The sequence below is a fragment of the Tigriopus californicus genome, chromosome 7, assembly GCF_007210705.1.
Source record: "Tigriopus californicus strain San Diego chromosome 7, Tcal_SD_v2.1, whole genome shotgun sequence".
Taxonomy (NCBI): Eukaryota; Metazoa; Arthropoda; class Copepoda; order Harpacticoida; family Harpacticidae; genus Tigriopus; species Tigriopus californicus.
Genome location: NC_081446.1, coordinates 3768527 through 3791333, shown reverse-complemented (window position 1 = coordinate 3791333; position 22807 = coordinate 3768527). Strand labels below are relative to the sequence as shown.

Here is a 22807-nt window from a genome sequence, read left to right as displayed (position 1 = left end):
GGTGGATCTTGAAGCGAGCTCCTCCTTTCCATCGATTGCGACCACTTTCGCGGAAATCATTGATCATTACCATCTTTGGACTAAAGCTGGTCCTGGGTTACTTGGCCATGTTGGTGGCTATGACTTACTCCTTTGAGTTGTTCTTATTTGTTATTATCGGATTCGTGATTGGCCACGCCATTTTCAATATCAACTCTGATCTGGGGCAGAGCATAGATCCTTGTTGTAGTTCCTCATGTGACGGAAAACCCATAGGTACACCCCTTATGACCCACTCAGGATCAGGTCATGAAGAGACGAATTGCTTGATGTCTCCGTCGAATAGTGCACAGCCCATTTTGGACCAAAAAGTGTGATAATCCCGTTTGTCTCCGATCTCTTGGGCACCAAAGAGCCAATACACCAACGAGTTCCGCCACATGTGATTTTAACATCTTAGTTTTCCTTATTTAGAATAAATGTGCCGCAAATTGGCTCTTTCAGGCCTGATCTAGTCCAAATCCTTAAGGAAGCATAAGTTGAAGAAGCAAGAGGTTGAGAGAAACATCATATTGCGTACCGCAGTGTCCGGAAGAAATTCACAGGACCAGACAGACCTGCAAAATGACTTGGACTCTGTAAAGGGCTTGACAAGTGAACCCGTTCGTGAACAACGGACGTTATTCAATCGATTAAAATCAAAGACAACATGCCCAGCCAAACCGCACTGTGCCTGCATTGAATTTTGACATTTATTTCACTTTACGTGCTTGTCTAAGCAAAGATCATTGTGGTATTGAGCCAATTTGATACTGCACTCACCGAATTACACCAAACATATTCATTTTCTTGGATTTTGTAACACAGAGCTCGCTCAAAATCACTTGATTTTGGGCATTTTGGGGAGGGAGATCTCACAAAGACAAACATCACAATCAACTCGCACCGTCCGCTCATTGAATTTTCAATAAGCAATTCCTAAGCTCAATTCAAGATTACCTGAAGAAGTGGATACAATGACAGGCGGGGTTTTAGTCTCTATATTTCAAGTTCCATATTTCTCAAATTTGGATACTCAACAAGTCTCAAACGGATCGCGTAGTAACTAGTCTGAAATGGTGAATTGCATTTGTTTGCACTAATTGGTCTCAATACGAAAGAAAGTGACAGGTTCTTGGATCAATTTGATCATCCTATGAGTTTGAACATCACATGATTTGGATCGATAATTCTCGATGGAAGCTTCGCACGTGCGCGATCATTTCCAATAGCTAGACCCGCCCTCCGATGAAATTTGAGCATATTGTTTCACATATTATTTCCTCCTTGCACCCTGATTTCAGGGCATTGACAAATTAGAGAAGGGTTGGGTTTCCTTTCCGTCATACTGTGCTTTCCCGTTTCTTCTTTTCTTTCTTCTCTTCGCTCGTGAGTGGGGGAGGCGGCGGCAGCATCCCCGTTTCAAACATGGGCGGAGGGGGCGGGGGAATGAATTCGTGAAAGGTCCCACTTTCCTTCCTCTGCTGCCCCGGTCTGAGCGTGGCATACATGAAAGCGGAATGAGGATGACGAGGAGCCCCCACGGGGGGCGGATTGGGATAGGCCGGGGGCCCTATGATCATGTGAGTCTTCTCAGGCAACAAGTGTGGTGCTTGCTTTCTTGGCGAGCCATGAATGACCTGAAATTAAGAGGTGAAAGTCAGCTTGGCCGGTCTCGGGAGTGCTTTATAATGAAGAGTGATTGGCTCCATTACCTCGCCAGCGGATCCACCCATATTGGGAGGGGGATTTTGATCGGCAAATTGGACATTCCGCCGATTACCCAGAGTATTATTATTCATTTGTGATCCATTTGTGGGATGAGCTCGTCTTAAGGTACAAAAATCTGCGGGTCGCATGGATTGGCCACTGGGATTATTCAGATTTGGCGGTGGAAGCCCCCCGCTCCCTCGACGGGTGAGACAGTCTTTGCTACCTGAATGACGAATGGTCACCATTTTGGACATGGGATCAGGTGGTCTTTGCTGTTGATTCTGAGATTGGGATTGATGTTGGGATTGTGCATGCTGATGATGGTGGATATCCGGAGCCGTAATGAACTCGTCGAAATCCTGCGAATCTGAAGAAGAAAAAAAAAAACTTAGTCCATTCCCCAAGTACCGTGCAATAGTTGACAGCTAAATATTTCCTCATGTGTGGGAGTCTGGCGGAGCACTTACCATCGTCTCCCCATCCTTTGCCACTAAGACTACCTCCGTTTCGCGATTCTAAGAGCATCAATCGTTGAGCGTTTTGATCCAAGTCCATCTCGTCTTCGATTGTGGTGACCACCACTCGATTTGTGGCCGATTCCGTACATCGACTTCGACAACTGCGGGATCCTCGTCCCACGTGAAATCGAATGGCAATCGCCACCAGAACAATTACCACAAGGACACCCGCCCCAATGCCCAAAAGTGTGAGCATCCAGGGATTTAGTTCGGATATTTGATGGAGCTTATTATCTGCAAAGATAGATCATCCAGATGTAAAAAATGGATCTCAGCATTGTTCAACCAGAAGATGAAAGGAGCCGAGTACGTAGGAGGACGTCAATTTCATTTTCTCCCACCGCTTTCCTCCTAGGGCCTTAGAAGTATCTCTCTAGTCTCTCCACCCTGGCGCTGATCATGACCAATTTGTCATCAAGGATATTGATTGAATGTCTTTTTTTTCTCATGACAGCTTCCTTTCACCCAAACTTCGCTTTGAGTGGTGAATGAGTGGCGCCATTTTCCACATTTGTTCTAATACGAACGAGAACCAAGTGAAAAAGGAGACCCAGGAAGGACTTGCGATGATCGAGGAAGCCAGGTTTGGGCAATTTTCTTGGGAGAATTTGGGGTCTTAAGAGACAGTGGCTTGCCAGATCACAGGGCCATTGAGCCTTTGAGTGTGAAAGTAATTTGCATTTTTCCCCAGGCAAGAGGACTTCCCCCATTTCTATTTGGCGGTCATGTCCAGGGGTTTGGGTGCCAATAGCCCCTATTGAAGGTACTGGGAACCACCACAGCCTTCGGTATTTCCAATCAAAGACCAAGCACACATGTCTGGATATCTAGTCTAAGCACTTTCCCCTCAAACTCTAGGAAAACTTGGGACGGGAACCAAAGCTGATTTCAAGCCAGACAAACCACCACGAACAAATGGGAGGAATGTGTGGAACAGATTAGGAATAAATCGGAGATATTTAGGGCCCTTGACTTTGACCTCCAAAGTCATTAAGGTGGGGATTCTGTTTTATCCCGGTGCCGCCTTTTTTCTATATTCCAAAAAGAACCCATTAAGCACTTCCAAAGCACATGCAGATTGGCAAGTTTCTCCTTTAGACTTCCATGGCATTAAAGTAAATCTAATTCGACAAAGGAGCACGAAAATCTCCATTCAAGTTGCTTGAACGAGCAATATTGTCCAATAGTCCATATACATACTGAAAGATGGGAATAGTACTGGAAACATTCTCATAACGTAGAAGACCTTTATTCGAGCTCCTTGGCCGGCATTTCACTTATTTACATTATTTCGGTTCGTTTTTCATGCTCTCTTCTTTTACTATTGAGGAACAATCGGATCATGTTCTTTCGTCTGCTGTCGATTCGACTCCCCTTCCCCCCTCTTCATAGTTCCTCCCAAGGGTCTTTTCTTCCCCTCATACATGTAACAGTAGATTGGCCGATAGTTCTGACTAGCCTTGGTTGTGGTTGCGAAGGTGGAGGAGTGGTCTACATTTATGGCAAGGTCTGGCTCATATTTCAAGTGAATATTCCTTATGGGACCTTTCAGACAGGTACCACGAGAGAAATGGAGATGATTTATTTTAGACAGGTCTGCTTTAGACGACTCCATCGGCACTGACAACCAAAAAATAAAGCAGTTCTCATAGTTTTTGACGAACCTCAAAGCTACACTCTCGCCAAGGCAAACGAGATGGCCACAGGGTTGATCATTCTTTACAATGGGAGAATCTGAATTTGGCCCCCTAAAACCAGAAATGGTTGGATAATATAAAGAAACAGGTGTCGAGTTAGGATTTTTACATGTCTTGAATCGACCTAGGAATTAGCTTAATGTGTTTCATTGAATCCCTGATCAAATGGTACCGAAGTTCGAGAGCATTTTTGGATTGAGATTGCGAAAACCCCAAGGGAGTAACTCCTCAGGGCTTCAAACTAAAAACAACTGGGAACTTTGGCATGTGATTCCATCGAACTTTAGTCCTGATTGGACAAACAAGATATCCAATTCCAATCGTACGTAAAGAATTAACGGTCCATTTTACTTCGAACGAGAACTACTTGGATTGGGTGGGATCCAGAGTTCAATTAATAACTATTCACTCCATATATCTTCCAAGGCGCGCGAAGTGATCATTGCCAAATTGAAAATGTGCTTGAGGATATTAAAGGACCACAAAGGGCCAAAGGGCTGCGAGATTGGGAAAACCCCAATCTCGTTGGTTCCTGAACCCAATGGCTTTATGGCTCTGACCGCAGACTCCTGTTTCCTCCTCTTCGATTGCAAGGGTTTGACAAGTTCAATGATTCGGATTTCCAACGGAGAAATATGACACCATCAGAGACAACATTTCACTTGTGCCAATACTAACTGATATTTGCGAATGGTAGACATGTCTTAGGGGAACTTAAGTGTTCCCTTTTGGTTTTATGTTCCAGAATAGTTCTTAAGGCACTCTCAACCCGAGATAGCATTTATATTTAGCCGTTCCAGGCAATAGCGAAGGAACAAAATAGACCCATTCTCAGACCCAAGGGAAAATCCCTGGCAAGAGGCCGGTTCAAGGAAATGTTCCATTACTTGCCTCCGTGCTTCCGAGCGTGCTTGCCATTGAGGAGAATAATTGCTTCTCTATCTTCAAGCATTTCCTCCAAAAGAATCTGCACTAGAATGGGCATCGACAATGACTTTCATTTGTTGTGCCATTCCGTCCCCCAGGTTGGAACGAAAGATTAAATTACCATGAGGTTTAAAAACTAGTTGGGAACAAACCCGAACTTTGGCTGGATTTGAGCCTCTTCTAGTCTTCTCATTGTTATGTCAGAGAAACCAGGATATAGTCCTATCTTATTTCTTCCAATAATCCGAAGAATCCATCGGGGTAGTTCGGAACGCCCAAACAACATTTGGCCCCATATGGGCTGAAATTCTTGGGAATTCCAATTCCATTGAAAAGGTGGGTTTAATGAATCCTGTTGAGCATGGTGTGCTTTTCGTTTATGCAGGCTTTTCTTCCTTGATCTGTTTAATGTATTCTAAGCTGAAGTCAGGTGAAGCCAAGAAACTTCAATTTGAGATAGTTTAATCCCTTAATCAGCGGTTTCTGTACCCTTTTCTCTCCCCTTTTCATTCCTACTCCACTCCACACTGATCCTCTCGGGCTTGTGTCTGTCTGAACTGGAACATCGGATTAAAGTGCCAAGGAGGGAGCAGAAGTAGAGGAACCGCGCCCTTTGAGAGGCTAGCTCGAACAATGGCTTATCACATGGTTTAATGAATATCCCCTCCAATTTCAGCACATCTCTTCATCCCATTTCAAAGTCAATTGAGACTGAAGATAAAGTGACTAAAGCTATCACAAGTCTTCTCATGACCGTGTAATCTGGCTCTAAATTGGAACTCATTTTGATCTGGTAGCGTTCAAAGGCTCAACAGCTTTCGTTTGGCTCATCAGAGAAGGATATGAAAGCTAGCCCCTAATGTCATTTTGGCCAAAACTGGAGGATGCAAGTGAATCGATCCTGCTTGATGTTGTTGAGAGCTTGGTAGGCTCTCAGAGAGAAAGATTGCTTCACACTTTCGCTTCAACGTCTCTCTTGTGTCGTTTGCATTTACTCGTCCAAGGTCAGTTGAAGGAAAAAAGCCGTCGGACCAGAGGCGGATACTTGGCTCTCAATAGATAAGACCCATGTCAATCCTTGGAGAATGGGGGGAAAATACAGGCCAGGATGTGCCTTGACAGGATGCCATCCACATTCCACATGTTTGATCACGAGAACTTGTCACAAGCCTGCCTTCGTTGGCTTGGCCTTCATGTCACAATTTTGCGAGAGAGCGAGAACGAAGAGAGCCTCTATTAACGATTTGCGTGCCATGGACATCATCATTTCCACTCGGTGGGTTCCAATTTTGAGTGGGGTTGCACGCCTACTCTTGCCTCAAGTTGTGTGCCCTTGCTACTCAAAACATGATGATGAATGAATGACCTTTGCCTGCTATATTTGCTAGAGTTAGATTTCGCATTTCGTGACTCATATGACCATTGAGTTCGTTACTAAGTCCCCTGTGCGGACATAGATGAAACAAAGAAGTGTGCCAATTCGATTCACATTTCACGACGTGGGCGATCATTCGGTATTGAATGATTATGTTCATGTTTAACTTTAGGGTACCTCAAAACATAGGTTCCTGATGATTTTGTTTTACATTCAAGTAGTTCAAGTTCAGATTGCATCAGTTTCTGTAACAACAGTTCTTCCATACCAAGGATGCCGCTTGGAAAGATGAAAACCCCTATGGACCCTTCAGAAATTCCCTAGCTCTTCCAAATGCATTGGCTGTCTCACAAAAATACAATCATCTCCCGACTGAGTCTCCAATCCAGAATTGTCAGGTTATGCCAAGTTCAGCTTGTTTGCAATCCAAATATTACAAAGGTATTAGAACTGGAAAAAAATGATATGCAGGCAAAGTGTACTCCTTCCTGACAATGACTAAATCAAAAATCTATTTAAAACATGTATCCCATCGTTGGTGACGTTTTCTTAACCGCGTGCCAACCAACGATAATTGGACGATTTCCATGTAAATATTTCGTGGTGGTTGCTCTGGATTTCGTGCGATCAAGGGTTTACCAAATTTTCTCTCCTAAGGCAAAACAGGTATTCGATTTGTACATCAACTTACTTGGCGATGGCTCAACGGAAATTGGAGGAATCAATTTTTCAGGCAGTTTGAGTGTATACACTCGAATCATGAAGGGTACACCCACTCCTTTGACGTTAAACCCGTGGATCTCGCCCAAATAGTGTGATCCAGGTTGGAGGCCAGTCACACTGAAACTGGGGACAGGCGAGGTCAAATTGGCCACCAACATTCGGTCAGACATTGTCCCATGAACTTTGTACACCGCCAATCGGAATTGTTGCGGCAATCCTCCATTGAATCCAGGCGAGCAGTGTACTTGGAATGAATCTGTGGACTCGTTCACCACCGTGCAATTCTGAACGGCTTCCGGTTTGCCTGAAATGATTCAAAATTGAAGGATTATGGGCAATTTCGAGGGCAAAAAGTAAGAGAATCTTACCTGCAGCAATGATGTGAAAAACGCAAGGATCTCGTTGTTCTCCAACAGAATTTCGACTCCAACACATGAGTGTTCCATATTCCAAGGTTCGTGTAGGAGTAAAGGTCAGAATACTTCTGGAAGCGTTCGTATGAATGAACCTTTGCTCCACTTGTTTAGCCTCGGCCGAATTATTGAAGGTCCATCTGTCAAGGAATCGTGAAAAGACTCTGTAACACTTCCTGTGCACGGCTCGCTCGTTCCACTTAAGCCAAAATGTTCCACCTCGTTCAGGAGCAAGTGAGATGGACACGTGACCGCTTACCTGAAATTGACCTCCGGAGGATTGGCCTCCACCATGCACGCAATGTGGGCTGTCTCCATCTTGGCCACGCCGTACACCTTGACTCCCTTGGGGGTGCACACGGGGGGAACTGCAACCAAATGGAGGGAACAGGAAAGATGAGATCACTTTTGGAGAGGGGAACCAGCAGTCTGTCAATGTTGTACGACAATGGCCATAACCTTGAGAACTGATCCGATTAGTGGGAACGTGGGGAAAGAGAAAGGGAAGGAGCACTTGCGCATGTCATGCCACTCATTATCGGTGGGCAATTCCTTCAGAGTTGAAGGGACAACTCTTTGTTCTCCTCATAGCTCGTCATGGAGGTTAGTAATCAAGCAATTGTTCCACTGAGCCCTTAGCAAATGGGCCAGTGATTAGTCAAGGGTTAAACCTTGGTTTTTAGTCGATTAGTAGAGAGGAAAATCTTGCATCAAAGTTCTGCTGAAAGTTCCAAAGCTTTTTTCGTTTTAGACCTGAAATTAGGGACTAGAGTAACTAACCCTATGGAGGATATAAATTGCTCAGGCGACCAGAAAAATAAAGAAACTCCCTCACCCCTCCTCTGTCTTTTCTCTCTCTCTCTTCTCGTGTGAGCTACATACCAAGAAGAAGACCCCTTTCCAGTTGATCCCATCCCCGTCTTACTTCAGGCTTGTTGGCCAGATGTCACCCTGAGATCCTGCCTTCTCCTCTTTCTCTTGAGTCAGAGGACTTCCTTCCTCGCTTAGAGTCGGCTTCCAAGTTATTCAATGCTGATCTAGGCACCCGAAACAATACTGAATGAAAATCTGCCATTTGTTTAAGCATCTGAAGAATATTTCAAAAGATATTGATATTTTGAACTCTCTTGTTCAAAATAAGTTCATTTGTCTTCTCAGAACTAAACTTTAAAAAGATGCAAGCTTTGCCAAAGAAATGCTTAAGTACGAACTCATTTGACTACTTGCTTCATGTAAATTAACCAGTTTGAAGGTATCATAACATAACGGTTTTAGATAGATTGAATTAACAATAGATTCGACAAAGCTTGACAATCAGCCACTTCGCTCTTTCAAGTTAAGTACGAGATGCGTCAATCTGCAATCTGATTACCTTGCCATTTAATTGTCAAACTGAGAGTTAAAAAAGTAAGCGACGTATTAAATGTAAAAATTAAAGTTAGGACAAACATCAAACTCATGAATTGGATCAGCGAATGATTTGTCTTTGTCGTCATAGCACACTCTAAACCTTAAGATCCTTCTTGAAATCGCTCTGGTTATTTAGGAATGTGAGGGGATATTTTTTAAAGTTATGTACCCACTCATTCATTTGTTTTGCAATAAGTTCAAAACAGCACAAGCATTTCAATCAGTAACTTCTTGTGCATTCCAGCGACAATGGCTTTCGTCGTGATTTCATCAACCAGTAAGGATAGTGAAAGAGGAATTATAGTTGTTAATTGGCTATCTTCATGTATTGTAAGCCTAGGTGTAAGAGCCTTTTGAGAAATAACTTTAAAAAGGGGTTGCAAAAAACAAATGAATCATAGGAGAGCAAGTAAGCTCATTAAACGAGTTCTTTTTAGCCCCTTAATGTTTTTTTGTTAAGTTATGCTTAGAATATTTGAATTCTAACAGGAAATATCTGAAAGAGTGCAGATTTCAAGCAAAATCAAACTCACTTAAAATTCGGTGGTGAGATCCTAATTTAGTTTTCCAGTACTCTACTTCTGGACATAATACCCTCGGAAAAACGCGCTCTAAGACACGTGAGAATAAAAGAAATTCTTTAACTAGCTAGGTAACTAGATAAGGATTGCTAGGGAAAGAAACGACGAGGGTTGGCTTCCAGGGGGAACTTGGTCGAAAATAATAAAAGATTGCAAGTTTTCTGCCTCTTCTGAGATAGATACAAGTGAGGAAAGGCAGGCGACAATCTTGGGAGACATCTTTTGAGACAGAGAGAAGCTAAGGGGACGACGAGAGGGAAACTTTTGGCCGTCATTTAGACAAGGGTGACTCAATTTCGACCGGCAAGTCTGATGCTTTCGACTTTGGATTGCTCCACTCTCGACTTATGGTATCCATGGTCTGATGGATCTTAACTCTTGAGTGTAGTGCTCTTGTTGTTGTTATTGTTGTTGTGTTGTGTTGGTGGTTGTGAATGGCAGCAAGCGGGCAGGAAAGGATGAATCCCATCCAAAGAGTGAACCACTTGTCCGTATGTGTCTTGGTCTGCAGTTCATTTTTGTTCCATTTCTCGGCAGGAGAGAGATTGGAACCGGAACCATGCCCCACTGCGCCACAATGGGAGGAATGAACAACGCTTTCCTTCCGATCCAACCATCAAGAAGAAGTGTAATGGATGTTTTACAGGGTTTGCCTCAGAGCTTCAGAAGAATATCCTTTCCAAAACACTTGCTTCTTTCATCATCAGGAAAAAACTGGACCTTTCGCTCTTCATGACTCTTGGATTGGAAAACTTACGAAGTAAGAAACCCAATTGCACCTACCTATGTACTACCCACAGCTAATCCCTTAACCAGATGTCACCCTGACAAGGGAAACCCGTCTTGGATCGGGAATAAAATATGTGGAAGGGGGATTGGGAATGTGATGGAACAATAAAGCATGCCTTTAGTGTCTCTTCCATCTTTTTGATCCAATTCTCTGACACCTTTTGCCAACAGTGCTCAGATTGGGTTGTTTCACTGGCAAAAATAGCTGATCGAGAATAAAGTTGTTCCGCAAAGGAAACCTTTTGCCTGAACTAAATTCGTGGAAAATGATCACACGATCCGCCCACACAGGACAAATTTGTATTGGACATCATATCTAGATTAGTGTGCCTTTAGAGCAAGAAAAACAGAGTGTGCGTGGTATGAATGGAAAAGGTTCCTTCATTGAATAGTTAATGCTGCATGTAACATTTTTGCCATAGGTTTTGCAGAATCGTAACGGAGTAAACAGCGGCTTTTGAAGCCAGAATTAAAGAAAGATTTCTCTGACGTTTGTCAAACATCGGGCATCTAATTTTAGATTATAGAGAAAATACTTTGTCTTGCAAACAAATGCAACATGTACTCCAACTCTCGTTTTAAGCTCTAATTATAATTGCATCGATTTTAAACCAACAATTTCACCCCTAAAACGATCATCTAAGCTAATTCAGGGAAATCGGTTTTTTGTCAGTGAAAGCTTTGAAACAAAACCAACGAGCCAACCTCGACCTATACTCACACCACAGTACAGTACAAATAATACAAACAAGACAATTCCAATTGATCAAATGGGCTTCCTTGGCATCATAATTCGGTTACGCTTCAGACCCGAGATATCTACCGTATATCTAGTACACGTTAGTAAAAGGCAAATACTTTGGTCCGGGGGTTTTCATATGTACCACAGCCTTGTCCTCGGGTACATAATTTATGGGCTGATTATCTCAATGAACCAACAACCACACACATTGCGTACATACGTACGTATATACGTACATGGTGTGGATACGCCTGGCTCTTTAAAGCTTTTGTTTGAGATACCCTTGTCATGTCTCTTTGTGGGACAAATTTGAGTTTCTCCATTAAGAAGTGCTCGCATTGCCATAATTCTTGGCCAGTTATTGGACTTGGTGCTGTTCCTGATTTACGAGGGGCTTCTCCAGGAATTCTACTCCGATCCAGAGCTAGCCCTTTCGAGTTTGTAGTCGAGTCATTAAAGAAAGGCCGCACACAATATGGACCACATTTCTGAGAGAAATGCAAAGGACCTTAACCTTGTCAGTGTCCTTTTGCCAACCGTTCCATGGCTCCTCCTGTCATGAAATGAGGAGCCAATCTATCCCTTATTCCTTTTCCAACCAATCAAACAATCCCCATAAAATGGGAACAACACAAAACTTTTCTGACAGAGAGAAACGGGAAAAACAAACAACACAAAGCTTGGCAAAGGGAACGGAAAAAAAAATCTTCGAGAGCTACAATGATCAACATGATGATGAACCGGGTTTGTCGACAGAGACTGATGTCGCGACAAACGAGGGATTAAATTGAATCCAAAGGGAACGATGACACTTTTTCGACGAGCAAGTTTGAAACCGAGGGGTTAGTCCATTGAAGTCTGACGATGAAGGAGGTGAACCCCTCATGACAATCATAATATTGGGTCATCCCAGATTTGAGCACATCTCTCCCCTGTTCAAATGATGATATAACCCGAGCCATGTATGTACTACAGCTACATGTGTTCATCGTAAACAACAAGCTTGCAGAGGGAGGAGACTTAATAATCATTCCTCTATCACAAGTGTTATTAACAACATAACACGTGAGAGATATCAATGTGAACACCTGATTTAGGCTGGGAATTTAGACGAGGGTGAGGAAGAGTTCCGGATGTGGGTGTACGTGGTATAAATTTCGGAAATGAATAACCAACATCAAACCAGCTCATTCTCATGGAAATTAAACATGCCTAAAGGGAAATTAAAGGAAAACTTCTCCATCTCATGGCTTGCAATGAGAAGGAGGACTTCGAAGACGACGACGAAGATGAAGAAGAAGCCTTCCTTGCTGGCATGTTGACTGAAGTCGGTTGAGGGATACAAAGTGAAACGCTTTTTGGCAACAAACTTCCGCTCATGAGACAAGCGACATCACACGGATCACAAGCCTTTGAAATTTGAAGCGAGGAAGCCTTTCTTTGTTTCTCTCTAGTTACCATCACAGATGCCTCAAGACAATTAAAGCTTGGCACGAACAACTATTGGAGCTATAAGAAGTAGTAACGATACTTACGTGGTACGTACGTGGGCATGTATTGCTTGCTCTCTATTATAGAATTTACTATGGGGCACGCATGTGCCATTTTTGAATGGAAACATATTTGATTTTCGTAATTTCGTTTTTAAAGGCCACGGGATATCAAACAGTTTTGATCCGCCAATTCGAATTTGGTTTGTAATCAAATGATGTGAGTTATTCTTCAATTGACTTGAGTGGTTGGATTGCATTATCCTACAAAGGTTGCCAAGTCGGTTCACGAACCAGGAAGGGGTTTTTGGAGCCATTACATAACGATATGTCAGCACTTTATTTTCATTGATTTTCTTTCTTCTTTCTTCTCCATTGTGAACTTCTCAAGGGGAAAAAAGAGTTACGATGGTTTACATAGAGCTTCAGAAGAAGCCAATGGAACTTGGTCAGAGATTCTGGGAACCAAATTGGATTAGCGGTATCTCTTACTTCTCGGCGGTCTTAAAGGGAACAAGAGAGCGAGCGATCCTTGACCGTAAGACAAAAAGGGGAAGGTGTTGCCTATTTGCGCCTCACAATGCATATTTCATCGGAAGCCCCTAATTTCCGACCTTGGAATCTGGTCCTCGGTATCTCATAAAAGCGAATTCCAAGAATTGAATCAAATGGACGTCTAGTCAAAGTTTTTTTTATATAGAAAGAGAGCCGTGGCTTTTTGCTAGTTCAAAAAAGTTGCGAGGCCGTTCGTTCCATATTGGATTTTGGCTCTGACCTCTCTTCTCCACAAAAAGTTCCACAAAGTTCAAATGGGCGTGGGTAAAAAAATATGTGCGTGTGTGAGTGTGGGCGGTTTATAAGTTTGATCCATGATGGAAGAAGCCTCCATGCCTTCAAAAGCACTGGACATCCGTCCAAAGTACTCGAGGGACCCGAGAAAAGAAGAGGGTTTGGAATTTCTCTTCACACATGGACCATTTATATTTATTTAGAAAATGGCCTCCCTTTTACCCTAGGATCCCATGGGGAAAACTCTTCATCACCTTGGAGAGTGAACGAGCCAAGTAAATGAGGTCAAGATCTTTTTTGAAATGCGCTTTGAAATTGGGAGTCCTTCCACATGCACAGAACCCAGTAAGCTCCATTAGCAAATGGAAACATGCTTCTTTCTGTTTGCTCTCTGCGCTCCAAGGGATGCAGAATAAGGGTAACAACGTTTGCCAATGGACTGAGCTCGTTGTCATCTCCACATTGGAATGGGGAGGATTAGTTCGCAATGACAATCATGTGGGACACAAAGAGGGTGGAACGTAACTTTTTTGTTCCCAACTCACCAAACAAGGGGACGATGCTTTCAGCCGAATTACGCCCTTGGCCAAAGCTCTCCTAACCAATCTTCAGTATTTCAATCCCTTCCTAACGACAACTGATCCACAGAGTTTCTCTTTATTCAGGAGTCATTTCATTTTGTCATCATTTTGTCACCAGGTCCTCTAGACCTTTAGTTGTGGGTCAGAAACGGATATCCCGTGCAATATCGAAATTCGAATCATTTTAGAACCTACTTCACGAGTTGAATTTGCTAAAGCTAACGGGGATAGGATAAGGTCGGGCGGCACCTTTCAAGGCCAAATCTCTTGAATTATTTAAGAATTTCAAAGCGCTCATGAAAAACACAATTCATCACTCACTGCAAGCGAGCCATAGTGACCACAATTGGGACCTTTCGCCAGTCCACCTCTGAAATCAGCATTTACACCTTTTTTGACCTAAAACTCTTTTTCACTCATGAGTCATGACAATGAGCAGCAATACTCAAGGTTTCTTCACTCCTCATATCATTAATATTTAGCAATTAGTTTGCCCCTAGTATCCCAATGTCCCAATGTGTGTATTGATCAATTAACTTTTCCTAGAAGACTTACATTTGACGTCAAGAAATTTGGGCTGGGCCTGAACTTCGTAGTCGTGAGTGGGTATTCCATTACCCACTCTGCAGCTGTAGTTTCCTCTGGCCGCTTTCTTGACCCCTTGGAGAACCAGACTATTGGGGTCATTTACACTCGGGAGAACCATTCGAGCCCGGGGGTCATCATGGCGATTCTGCTTCAGGATTTGGCCCTACAACAAAAGGAATTAGAATAATTATGCAAATGAACAGTACGACAAAGCCTTTCACTCAGTTGATCATGGAGCTACACCATGTGAAAAGAAATTGGCGGGCAATCGGTCATGGTTATCATGAAAGGCAGCAATCTTATCAATCATTATTGTATATCACTTTTGATAATCGAAAAGATCATGGAATTAATTGTTAATTGATGCCAAACTCGGTTAAGAGTTGGAGTTCAGTAATGGCTAGTGAGAAAAAAGGACGGCTTTTTTCCAAGTGGATTGCAATTTCTTAAACAAGTGCCAGGAAACCAAGAGCATGAAGTTTTGCTTCAGCCTTCTTTGAAAAGCTTCTCCGGTATTCTTGATTTCCTGGGTGATACAAATCCCCCTATCAAAGCATGTACCAAGGATAAACATTTATATAGAGAGAGAAATCCTTGAGACAAATATGGCAACTATTGTAAATAAGTATATGAACATATGTTTCTCTTCCCAATATCAACTTCCCTCATAGAATCAGCAACATGTTTACCTAGTACCCAAACAGAATCAGGTGACACCATTGCAAACTTCAAAGTCCAAACCTTTCTAAGAGTTGAATTATCTCCAAGTGTGGCTGTGTTCGGAAAAGGAAAGGAAATCTGATTTTGGAAGCAGGAACCAACTAATGTTCTTTTCTCTAGGGGAAATGAATTCTGACGAGGAAAGACTTCCCTTGGTCTTTGGACTTTCCGACCTACCACACACGTCCTCCAATCTCCGCAAAGGCCGTAGTACAGTAAAAAGAAAGGAACAGCTAACAGGCACAAGGTTAACGGGTCTCCCGTATAACAATCTTCATCCAAAGGGGCTGCATCTGAATTTGGGAAGGGCCGCCGCTAAAATCTAGAACAGGCATGTTCGTACACACCCTGTAGGATACATTATGGCCAAGAAGCCTTTGTTTGACCTTTGTGAATCTTGCTTGTTCGGTTTAGAGCCGTAAAATTTACTGCTGGGACTAGAATGAAGGCAAGAAAGATGGAAGTCGGCCCAAAAGTAAGTGGAAGTCTTTCACTGCCCCCAACCGCCCGTACCAATTTTCTCATCCACCCAGTCCAAAAGAAACAATCCCCCCGAAATACAACTCTTCCTCTTGGCACGGGAACAAAAATTACAAGGGAAGTTAAAATAGTAAGCATATTTTCACATCAACGCTCATTTTCACCCTTCAATTCCTTATGAGCCCAAGTATTTATTTCATGCTCGCATTTCCTTCGGAATGAAATGTATTCAGTAACCGAGTAGTCCTAGGATCGACAGGCCTACTTTCTTGTGCATTGCCTCTTTGTGTCAACCCACACAGTTTTCCAGCCTAGTTCAAAAGCAAGTCAGGAAAATGGGCCCTCAAATTGAGTTACCTCTTGGACAAAATGTGCACTCCTTTCCAAGGTCGAGACTGAAGAACTGAATAATCACCTGTTCGAAATTTATTTCCTAATGTCCTCTCTCAAGTTCGAGTCTGCGTCTGGAGAAATGGACCACTTGATCCGAGGAGAGATGTGCAGACCATATGGTCTTTTTGTTATGATATTAATATTTTCAGAACCCACATAAAATTTACGCCCAAAATCTTTCTTTAATAAAGACTCCTTTCAAGTCTCATATGAATATCTGCAAGGATGGAATAAAGCCTCCTTCTTTTAAGCTTGATGTCATTTCCGTCCTCTCACCAAGTAAAAAAGGGTCTTTTCCACATGGTGTTTTCGCGAGAGTCTCCACAAAGTGTGTCCTAGTTTTTTAAGAAAGGCAATATGCACTTGCCACACAAACAGGGGGCTCGGTCTTTTGCTGCGCTATTGTTCTTCTCGTAAGGCCAGCCTTCTAATGGGGCATTATTCCGAAATATGACTGAAGGAACCCGCGTTTCATAGCCAAGCGAGGTCCCGAGCTCACATGGATGTTTTTCAGGGGTCTCCTTGCATCATTGATGAGTGGTATGAAATTTATTGAGGCTACCGATGGGAACGGGATGATCGGTGCCTGCACCCATCGATCTTAATGCCTCTAATTCCCACTTTGAGTTTGCGAGAAAAAACTGGGCTCAATTGAAATATTTATGGGTTGAGAACAGGCATCAAAAATTCTTTTCATCCATTGAAAGGCCCACTGGAGATGAAAGCTCACTGCCTCCCATTCGTCACAGAGAATGTTTGTGTGCTGTGTACAGACCAAGACGAGCGGACTTTTCTGGTTACGTATAGTTGTGGATATTGGGTAGTTTTGGCTTTAGCTCCTCTTTTCCGTGAGAACTAAATCTACTGTAGAGAGAGTATGGACTGTACGTGTAGAGACTAAAGAGCATTGGAAAACATTTGCCTCTGCAGAAGAAATACCAAATGTTGATAGTGGTTGGACAATTCACGCCAGATAGGTAGGCATTTTGCGCTGTCTGACCATGGTCAAATCTCTACGAGATAATAAAGTTGCTTAGGTTGCGTGAATCTGTTGGTTTAGTACGAAAGGGTAGAATTTATCAACAACAAAACCTCTGTCACATTTGCACTTCAAAAGCACAAAGAAGAGTCCTGTTCATGCTTCTCTCATTTTCAAAATAAACCTGGAAACTTTCAAATGTATCAAGTAATTACTTGATTGTGTCTAGATCAAAATTTTACTGAGGCTCTAACTTTCTCTCCTTGTAGATTTTCCCTACGATACTTCTATGTATAACTGTTCTTCGATACTTCGAGCAAGACGAGAGGGAGCCAAGTTTCTTTTTGCTTTCGCCCTCCTCGGAGGGCAAGATCAAAAACTTTTGCGCTGCTTTTTGATAGCATCACAACAACAAAAAGGCTTAAGAGCGGGGCATTGAGACATCAAAGTATTCCCTCGAGCCCCAACACCATGCATAAACCATCCAATGGATACCGTATAGAGATCAAGAAGGCGTCTTCAGCTTGCTCTCACATCCAGTTTGTCAGGCCGCGTCAAGAACTAGTTTTAAGTTAGGGGAGGGTCAATGATAGATTACTCGAGTTTTCAAGCTTTGACCTTTCGATTTGTCATTTGTAAGGTCCTTGTAAACTATCATTACGAGACAATCAATCAAAAAGGACCCCGACAAAAAGTTGGGAAGGAGTGCTAAAGGTGACATTGGAACACAATTTCTGGATAACGCTTTTGAGCTAACATATTGGAGTGACTTCCACAAAATCTGACCTTGTGTGGCAGAACGAGTGCCCCTAATTGAAAAAGGGATAAAAGTAGATCAAACAGGCCTATGAGCTCATTATTTTCTCCACCATAAAAGCGCCCATTAGGCTTGAATTACAGTAAAACCTCGTGAAACTTTTTCGTAATTAAACACGCATTGTGAACAAACTTTTCTTCTCCGAAGCATAACATCATGGTCCCCAAAAGACCCAAAGTTGGTCTTTCTGTTCTAAACTCACGTTATGAAGCCAAGTGACAATTTTGGTCTTGGGTGATGGATTAGCTTTGATGAGACAATCAAAGTAGACATCCACCCCTTGTCGAATGGCCGAGGCCACGAGGCTCTTGCCCAATCGAATTTCCACAATTGGAGGATCTGCAACGAAGACATCAAAGACCAATTTCGCACGAGTGTCTCGAACAATCAGACAAAGTTCACTCACATTGGACATCTAGGGTCCAGTTATCTTCGAGAACTCCTCGATGGATCTCCGGGTTGGTGGAACGACATCGAAGAGTCTGCCCATTATCCTCGTGTTTTGGCGTATAAGTGAGTGTAGAAATCGAGGTCTCTCCAGAAGCCGATGAGGTCTAAAAAAACGGAAAGTGCTGTCAAAAAATTGCTCGAACTAAAAAAAAAGCAACTTCGACTTCGTTAAAGGCTTTTTCAACGTTTCAGTTTGTCCTTAAGACTTTGAGCTCTTCATATTGGAGAGTATCGGCAAGACATCACATCCAGATTGAAATGGAGCTATGTAATATCACGGTGATCATTCAAAATCCAGACAAATTAGTCAGTACTGCATCTTTGCCTCCTCTTTAGACTTCAAGGTAAAGGTTCCACGCGAGCAGCCAGAAATTAATAAGACGTGCCGTCAAAATTACTTCTTCCACGTGGTTCCAACAACTAGGAAGAGAGAGAGAGAGAGAGCGGTGTTTGCCCTCGTGGTCAAAACTCCAGTGGCACCATCTTGTTCGTTGTAATGTACTCGTGGAACAATATATGAGTACGTGTGTGTATGAGTGAGAGTTACACGTACGTAGGTAGAGATTTAGTAAGGACCTCTCTCAGAAAAGTGGGATGGGGACAACGAAATCGGGTTGGAAGAGGCACAATAATGCCCTTGAATGGACAAAAGCAGAGACGGCAAATGAACCTCTCTGCAGCTGTGGCGACCGTGAAAGAGTCGGAGAAGAGGAAGAAGGACGATCACAACGAGGAGAAGGAGAAGGAGGAGGATAAAGAAAAAGTTTCTTTTCTTGACCTCCAGTGCTGGTGCCTTTCGTTGTGGAGCAAGTTTGGTAGGAGGTGGAACGGTTCTAATTGAAAATGGGAATGCATTCTGTCTGAGAAGCTTACGAAGAGAGAAGATCCTTTTTACCCCGTCTGTTGTTAGGGTTGATCAGGGAGGCCAAGTTCGTCTTATTTTGAAAGGCATTGATTTGGTTTGTCCTCTCCGCATGAAAAGAAGTTCAAGGTATTTAGGATTTTCTGATCCCAGTTCCAGCAAAACGTCCGTATGAAAGGCTGCACAATTCTGGTCGGAAACTACTTCACCTTTCTTGTGAAAGGAGTAAAGAAAAACTTTCCACGGTGTTCCATAGTGGACCACAAACACAATGGACCTGAGGTCATGCACTGAGCAGGAAATATAAACAATTGGGGTTTCCTACAACGCCAGCCAAATCTCTAAGCTTGGAATGGGTGCGTAAAAGAGTAAATGATGTGCTTTATCAAGTCCTAGTTTCCAGTTTAACCATCATTTTGATCTATTGTTTTTACTATGATTTGACTGATGATATGTCCAAACTTTTGAAGTCTAAAGCCGCTCTGAAGTGCCATTTTAGGGAGTGAATCATTCTTGTGCACCTGACCGAAACTTTGGACCGGTTTAGCCCTGATGAAGACAACCATTTGAAGACAATGCTCTCAAGGACAATACGATCTCAATCAAGAGGAAATGTCAACCCGATATTAATGTAAACTAAAGCGGCTTTTCTCTCCTTCTAACTCCTATGATCTTGTGTAATCAGGGCTTACAATATGAACGTGGTCGTAATCTGGGCGGATCTGAAGGTCGCCAAACCACCAAGTTAAAGATGCTGCGGGTCTCGAACCAAAGGCTTGGCACATGAACTCATGTTGCGATCCTGCTCGAAGAGGCGTGTTCTTCCTGAGAATGCTCACGTTATGGGCTTGATCTGTGGATAAAGTAAAAGAAAATGAGTGGATTTTTTTTTCTCCGTGAGGAGAATCTTTCATCAAAGAGTCTCGCTCTCAGGCTCTTTTCAAGGAAATCCATTATCGATTTGTTGACAGAAATGACGAAGCGGAATGTTGCTCCACTCAACGAAATTGGACCCTTTAAATAGGGAGTTGGTGCTCCTTTTCCAAATGAAGGAAATCGTTGAGCCCAACATGTGCTTGAAAAGCTAAGATTGGCCCCTTATGTGACCCTGAAACAGCTTACAACTTCTCAAGAATGCCATTGGCTAAACCTTGATTGACACACGTGTTTTCAAACCCAACAATAACATCCCAAAAGACATTACTGTTCTTCCCACTGCAAACGAAAACAACCTTGGTGAGATTGATTGACCAGACACTTCTCATCAACTCACATTTCAAGTCCAGCTCCACCGATGTCCGTTGAACAATGTTGTCGAAATTGGTCGCCTCGCACGTGAATTCGCTGTGAACATCTTTCCGAGTCAGGGCCTCGATGGTGATATTATTATTCATGATATCGAATCCCGTGTCTGGATCCGTGCTCGACCATGAGATGGAGTTGAGTGGTCGGTCATTCCGATACCAAATCACTCGGGGTCTCGGTTTACCTGAAACATACCAAACCCCAAACGAATGCGTCAAAATGGTGCGTTGGATCCAGATTTGTGTGCACGTGTTGAACCAGATTTGAGACACACGAATTTCATGTTCATGCCATAGTGACTCTTTCATAGAGAAGGGTACTTCTTTTAATTTCCCAAAAATAATCGGGCTCCAGTGGTATCCGGACATTGCGCCTTGACACGCAATTCCACTCTGTATTGTATTCCGTTATTGTGTATTGCATTTACCATGTACAATGCGCGGTACCCCTCAATTAGTTGCAGTTCATTCTGACGAGTATAAGCCCTGTGGAAGCCCCAATAAAAAGGGATCATTGTCAGAGGTGGTTGGTTAGTCCTGGCGCATTTTCTACACTTTTGAGAGTGTAATTATACCTCTTCTTGCTCATGAAGTTAAGAACTGGCCGGAAAGAGAGGGGATTGTTTTTGAATTAGCGGCGTCACTGGAAAACAGACGCGCTAAACAAAAAGTGCCTGACGCCTACCTAAGTTGGCTGGGTCTGCTTTGAAGGGTCTGAAGCTTCTCGAGATGTGAAAATTATGGCATAATTAAGTCCCTGGTTGGGGCCAACGAGGCCTAATAATCTTACCTCCAATCACTTGGCAGAGCAGTGAAAGACGTGTTCCAATCTGATAAGGTCCCAAATAGCCCTGGACGATGTCGCCGGAGTCGAAGTTCCTGATCAGAGGTTTCTGAGGCCGAACTGAAAGCGAAGACAAACAAACACCATCAGTGAAAAGGATTGCCAGACCTCGAACAACGACGTTGGGACTTGCTGGATGGAAATGACAGATTCTGCATTTCTTTGTTTACCCAAGCATTCAACCATCTTCTCTACGGAGTTGAAAACGGCAAAATTGCAGAAAAAGCTGGCCATTCCAACTGTAAATTTGTCTTTGCCCCATGGGTTGAATGAATCCAGTCTCTCCTCGAAGTGACCAGGAGAAGTACTATACTACTTATATTCGAGATATATATTCTTATATGCACTACATCTTCATCGACCTTTATAGTACGACACTATCCAACCAAGATGACAAAGGGAACTTGTCGCAAACATTTTTTTTGTATTCAAAAGTCATGACGAGTTCGGCATTTAACATGGCATTTGGAAAACAACCAATAGATCATGCTATGAACTTACAATATCTCATATGTACCATGTGATAAACGAAAAGGTGGCAAGTTTGGTTAGCAATCCTAAATAGGTCTCATTACAAAAGATAATCCGACTTGGAGACCTAGCTCTAATCCCTTAAACTGCCAGCTCGGCATCCTTGTTGAGTTGCTCTCTAGGTCCAACAAGTGAGAAAATCACCTTAATGATCTTCCTCTCCCCTTGCATCCCCGCTCCTAAACCCTCGTCATTGTGGAGAACATTCATTCACAGTTGTGGATGGCGTTTGTGGTGGGCGGATAGGCGGTTACGTGGGTGGATGGACGGGTGGTGTGTTGGATGGTGGGGATCCCCTCATTCATTAACGACGCTTACAGATTTCCACCCCTCCCGAAAATAAATATCCTGGAGGAACGGCAAGTCACACAATGGGGGAGAGAGAATAATGGTTGCTCGAGCAGTTAATGTTAGGAAATACCTTGCTACCAGTAAGCAATCTCGGGCTAGTCTTGTGTTACCGAAGTTGTGACACTTTTGATCTGGCTAACCAATAGGGCTATTAGTTACGTTTACCGACCCTGATATTTATCCACTCAAGGCCTTTTCTTCGTTCATGACATGACCTTATTGAAAACCTTGAGCACGGGAGGTCGGGGAAAATTGGTAATAATTTGCCGATAAATCGACAACGTCATGAACATGTTAGGTCGAGGCTAGAAAAGCAACATTTCACCGTTAGACCAGTAGCTTACGAGTAGGTCTTTCTAACGGGCGAACTCACCTCACGTAAATGATTCAGTCCCAAGATAGATCTTGGCCAGCCATAAAAGTGTTCCGGGTTACCCTAGCTCTAACCTCATTTCTCCTCGAGAAACCGAGCAAGTTGTTGACCCTTATTCTCACCAATGCGAATTTTCACCTTCCCCAGATTCCATGTTCCAACTTCATTGCTCCCTTCGCTTTCCAAGTGATATTTAAGGGAAAAGAGGAAGGCGGGGGGGGGCAATGGGGTGGTTAATTGGATGCCATGATACCTTACCACGACTCTGACCCCTTTAACGCCCCTTAATTGCCCATGAATTATGATAGCCAGTAATTGTCTTTGGGCCCTAGATCAAGCTCAGAGGAAC

At 43.1% G+C, this 22807-nt stretch overlaps 1 protein-coding gene across 1 annotated transcript in view; it reads right to left on the bottom strand.

Moving 5' to 3' along the window:
- Positions 1-1004: 1004 nt before the first annotated feature.
- The window catches only part of LOC131884325 (neural cell adhesion molecule 2-like), a 68560-nt gene continuing 46757 nt past the window's right edge, over positions 1005-22807 (bottom strand). Inside the window, exons 4-15 of the mRNA XM_059232067.1 lie at positions 21150-21263; positions 20329-20544; positions 19748-19908; positions 18150-18297; positions 17946-18082; positions 14322-14517; positions 7644-7752; positions 7340-7524; positions 6940-7275; positions 2199-2483; positions 1734-2098; positions 1005-1658 (exon numbers count right to left, since the gene is read on the bottom strand). Of these exons, the coding sequence (XP_059088050.1) occupies positions 1362-1658; positions 1734-2098; positions 2199-2483; positions 6940-7275; positions 7340-7524; positions 7644-7752; positions 14322-14517; positions 17946-18082; positions 18150-18297; positions 19748-19908; positions 20329-20544; positions 21150-21263 (2549 nt within the window). The 3' untranslated portion in view covers positions 1005-1361. The remainder of the gene's footprint in view (positions 1659-1733; positions 2099-2198; positions 2484-6939; positions 7276-7339; positions 7525-7643; positions 7753-14321; positions 14518-17945; positions 18083-18149; positions 18298-19747; positions 19909-20328; positions 20545-21149; positions 21264-22807) is intronic.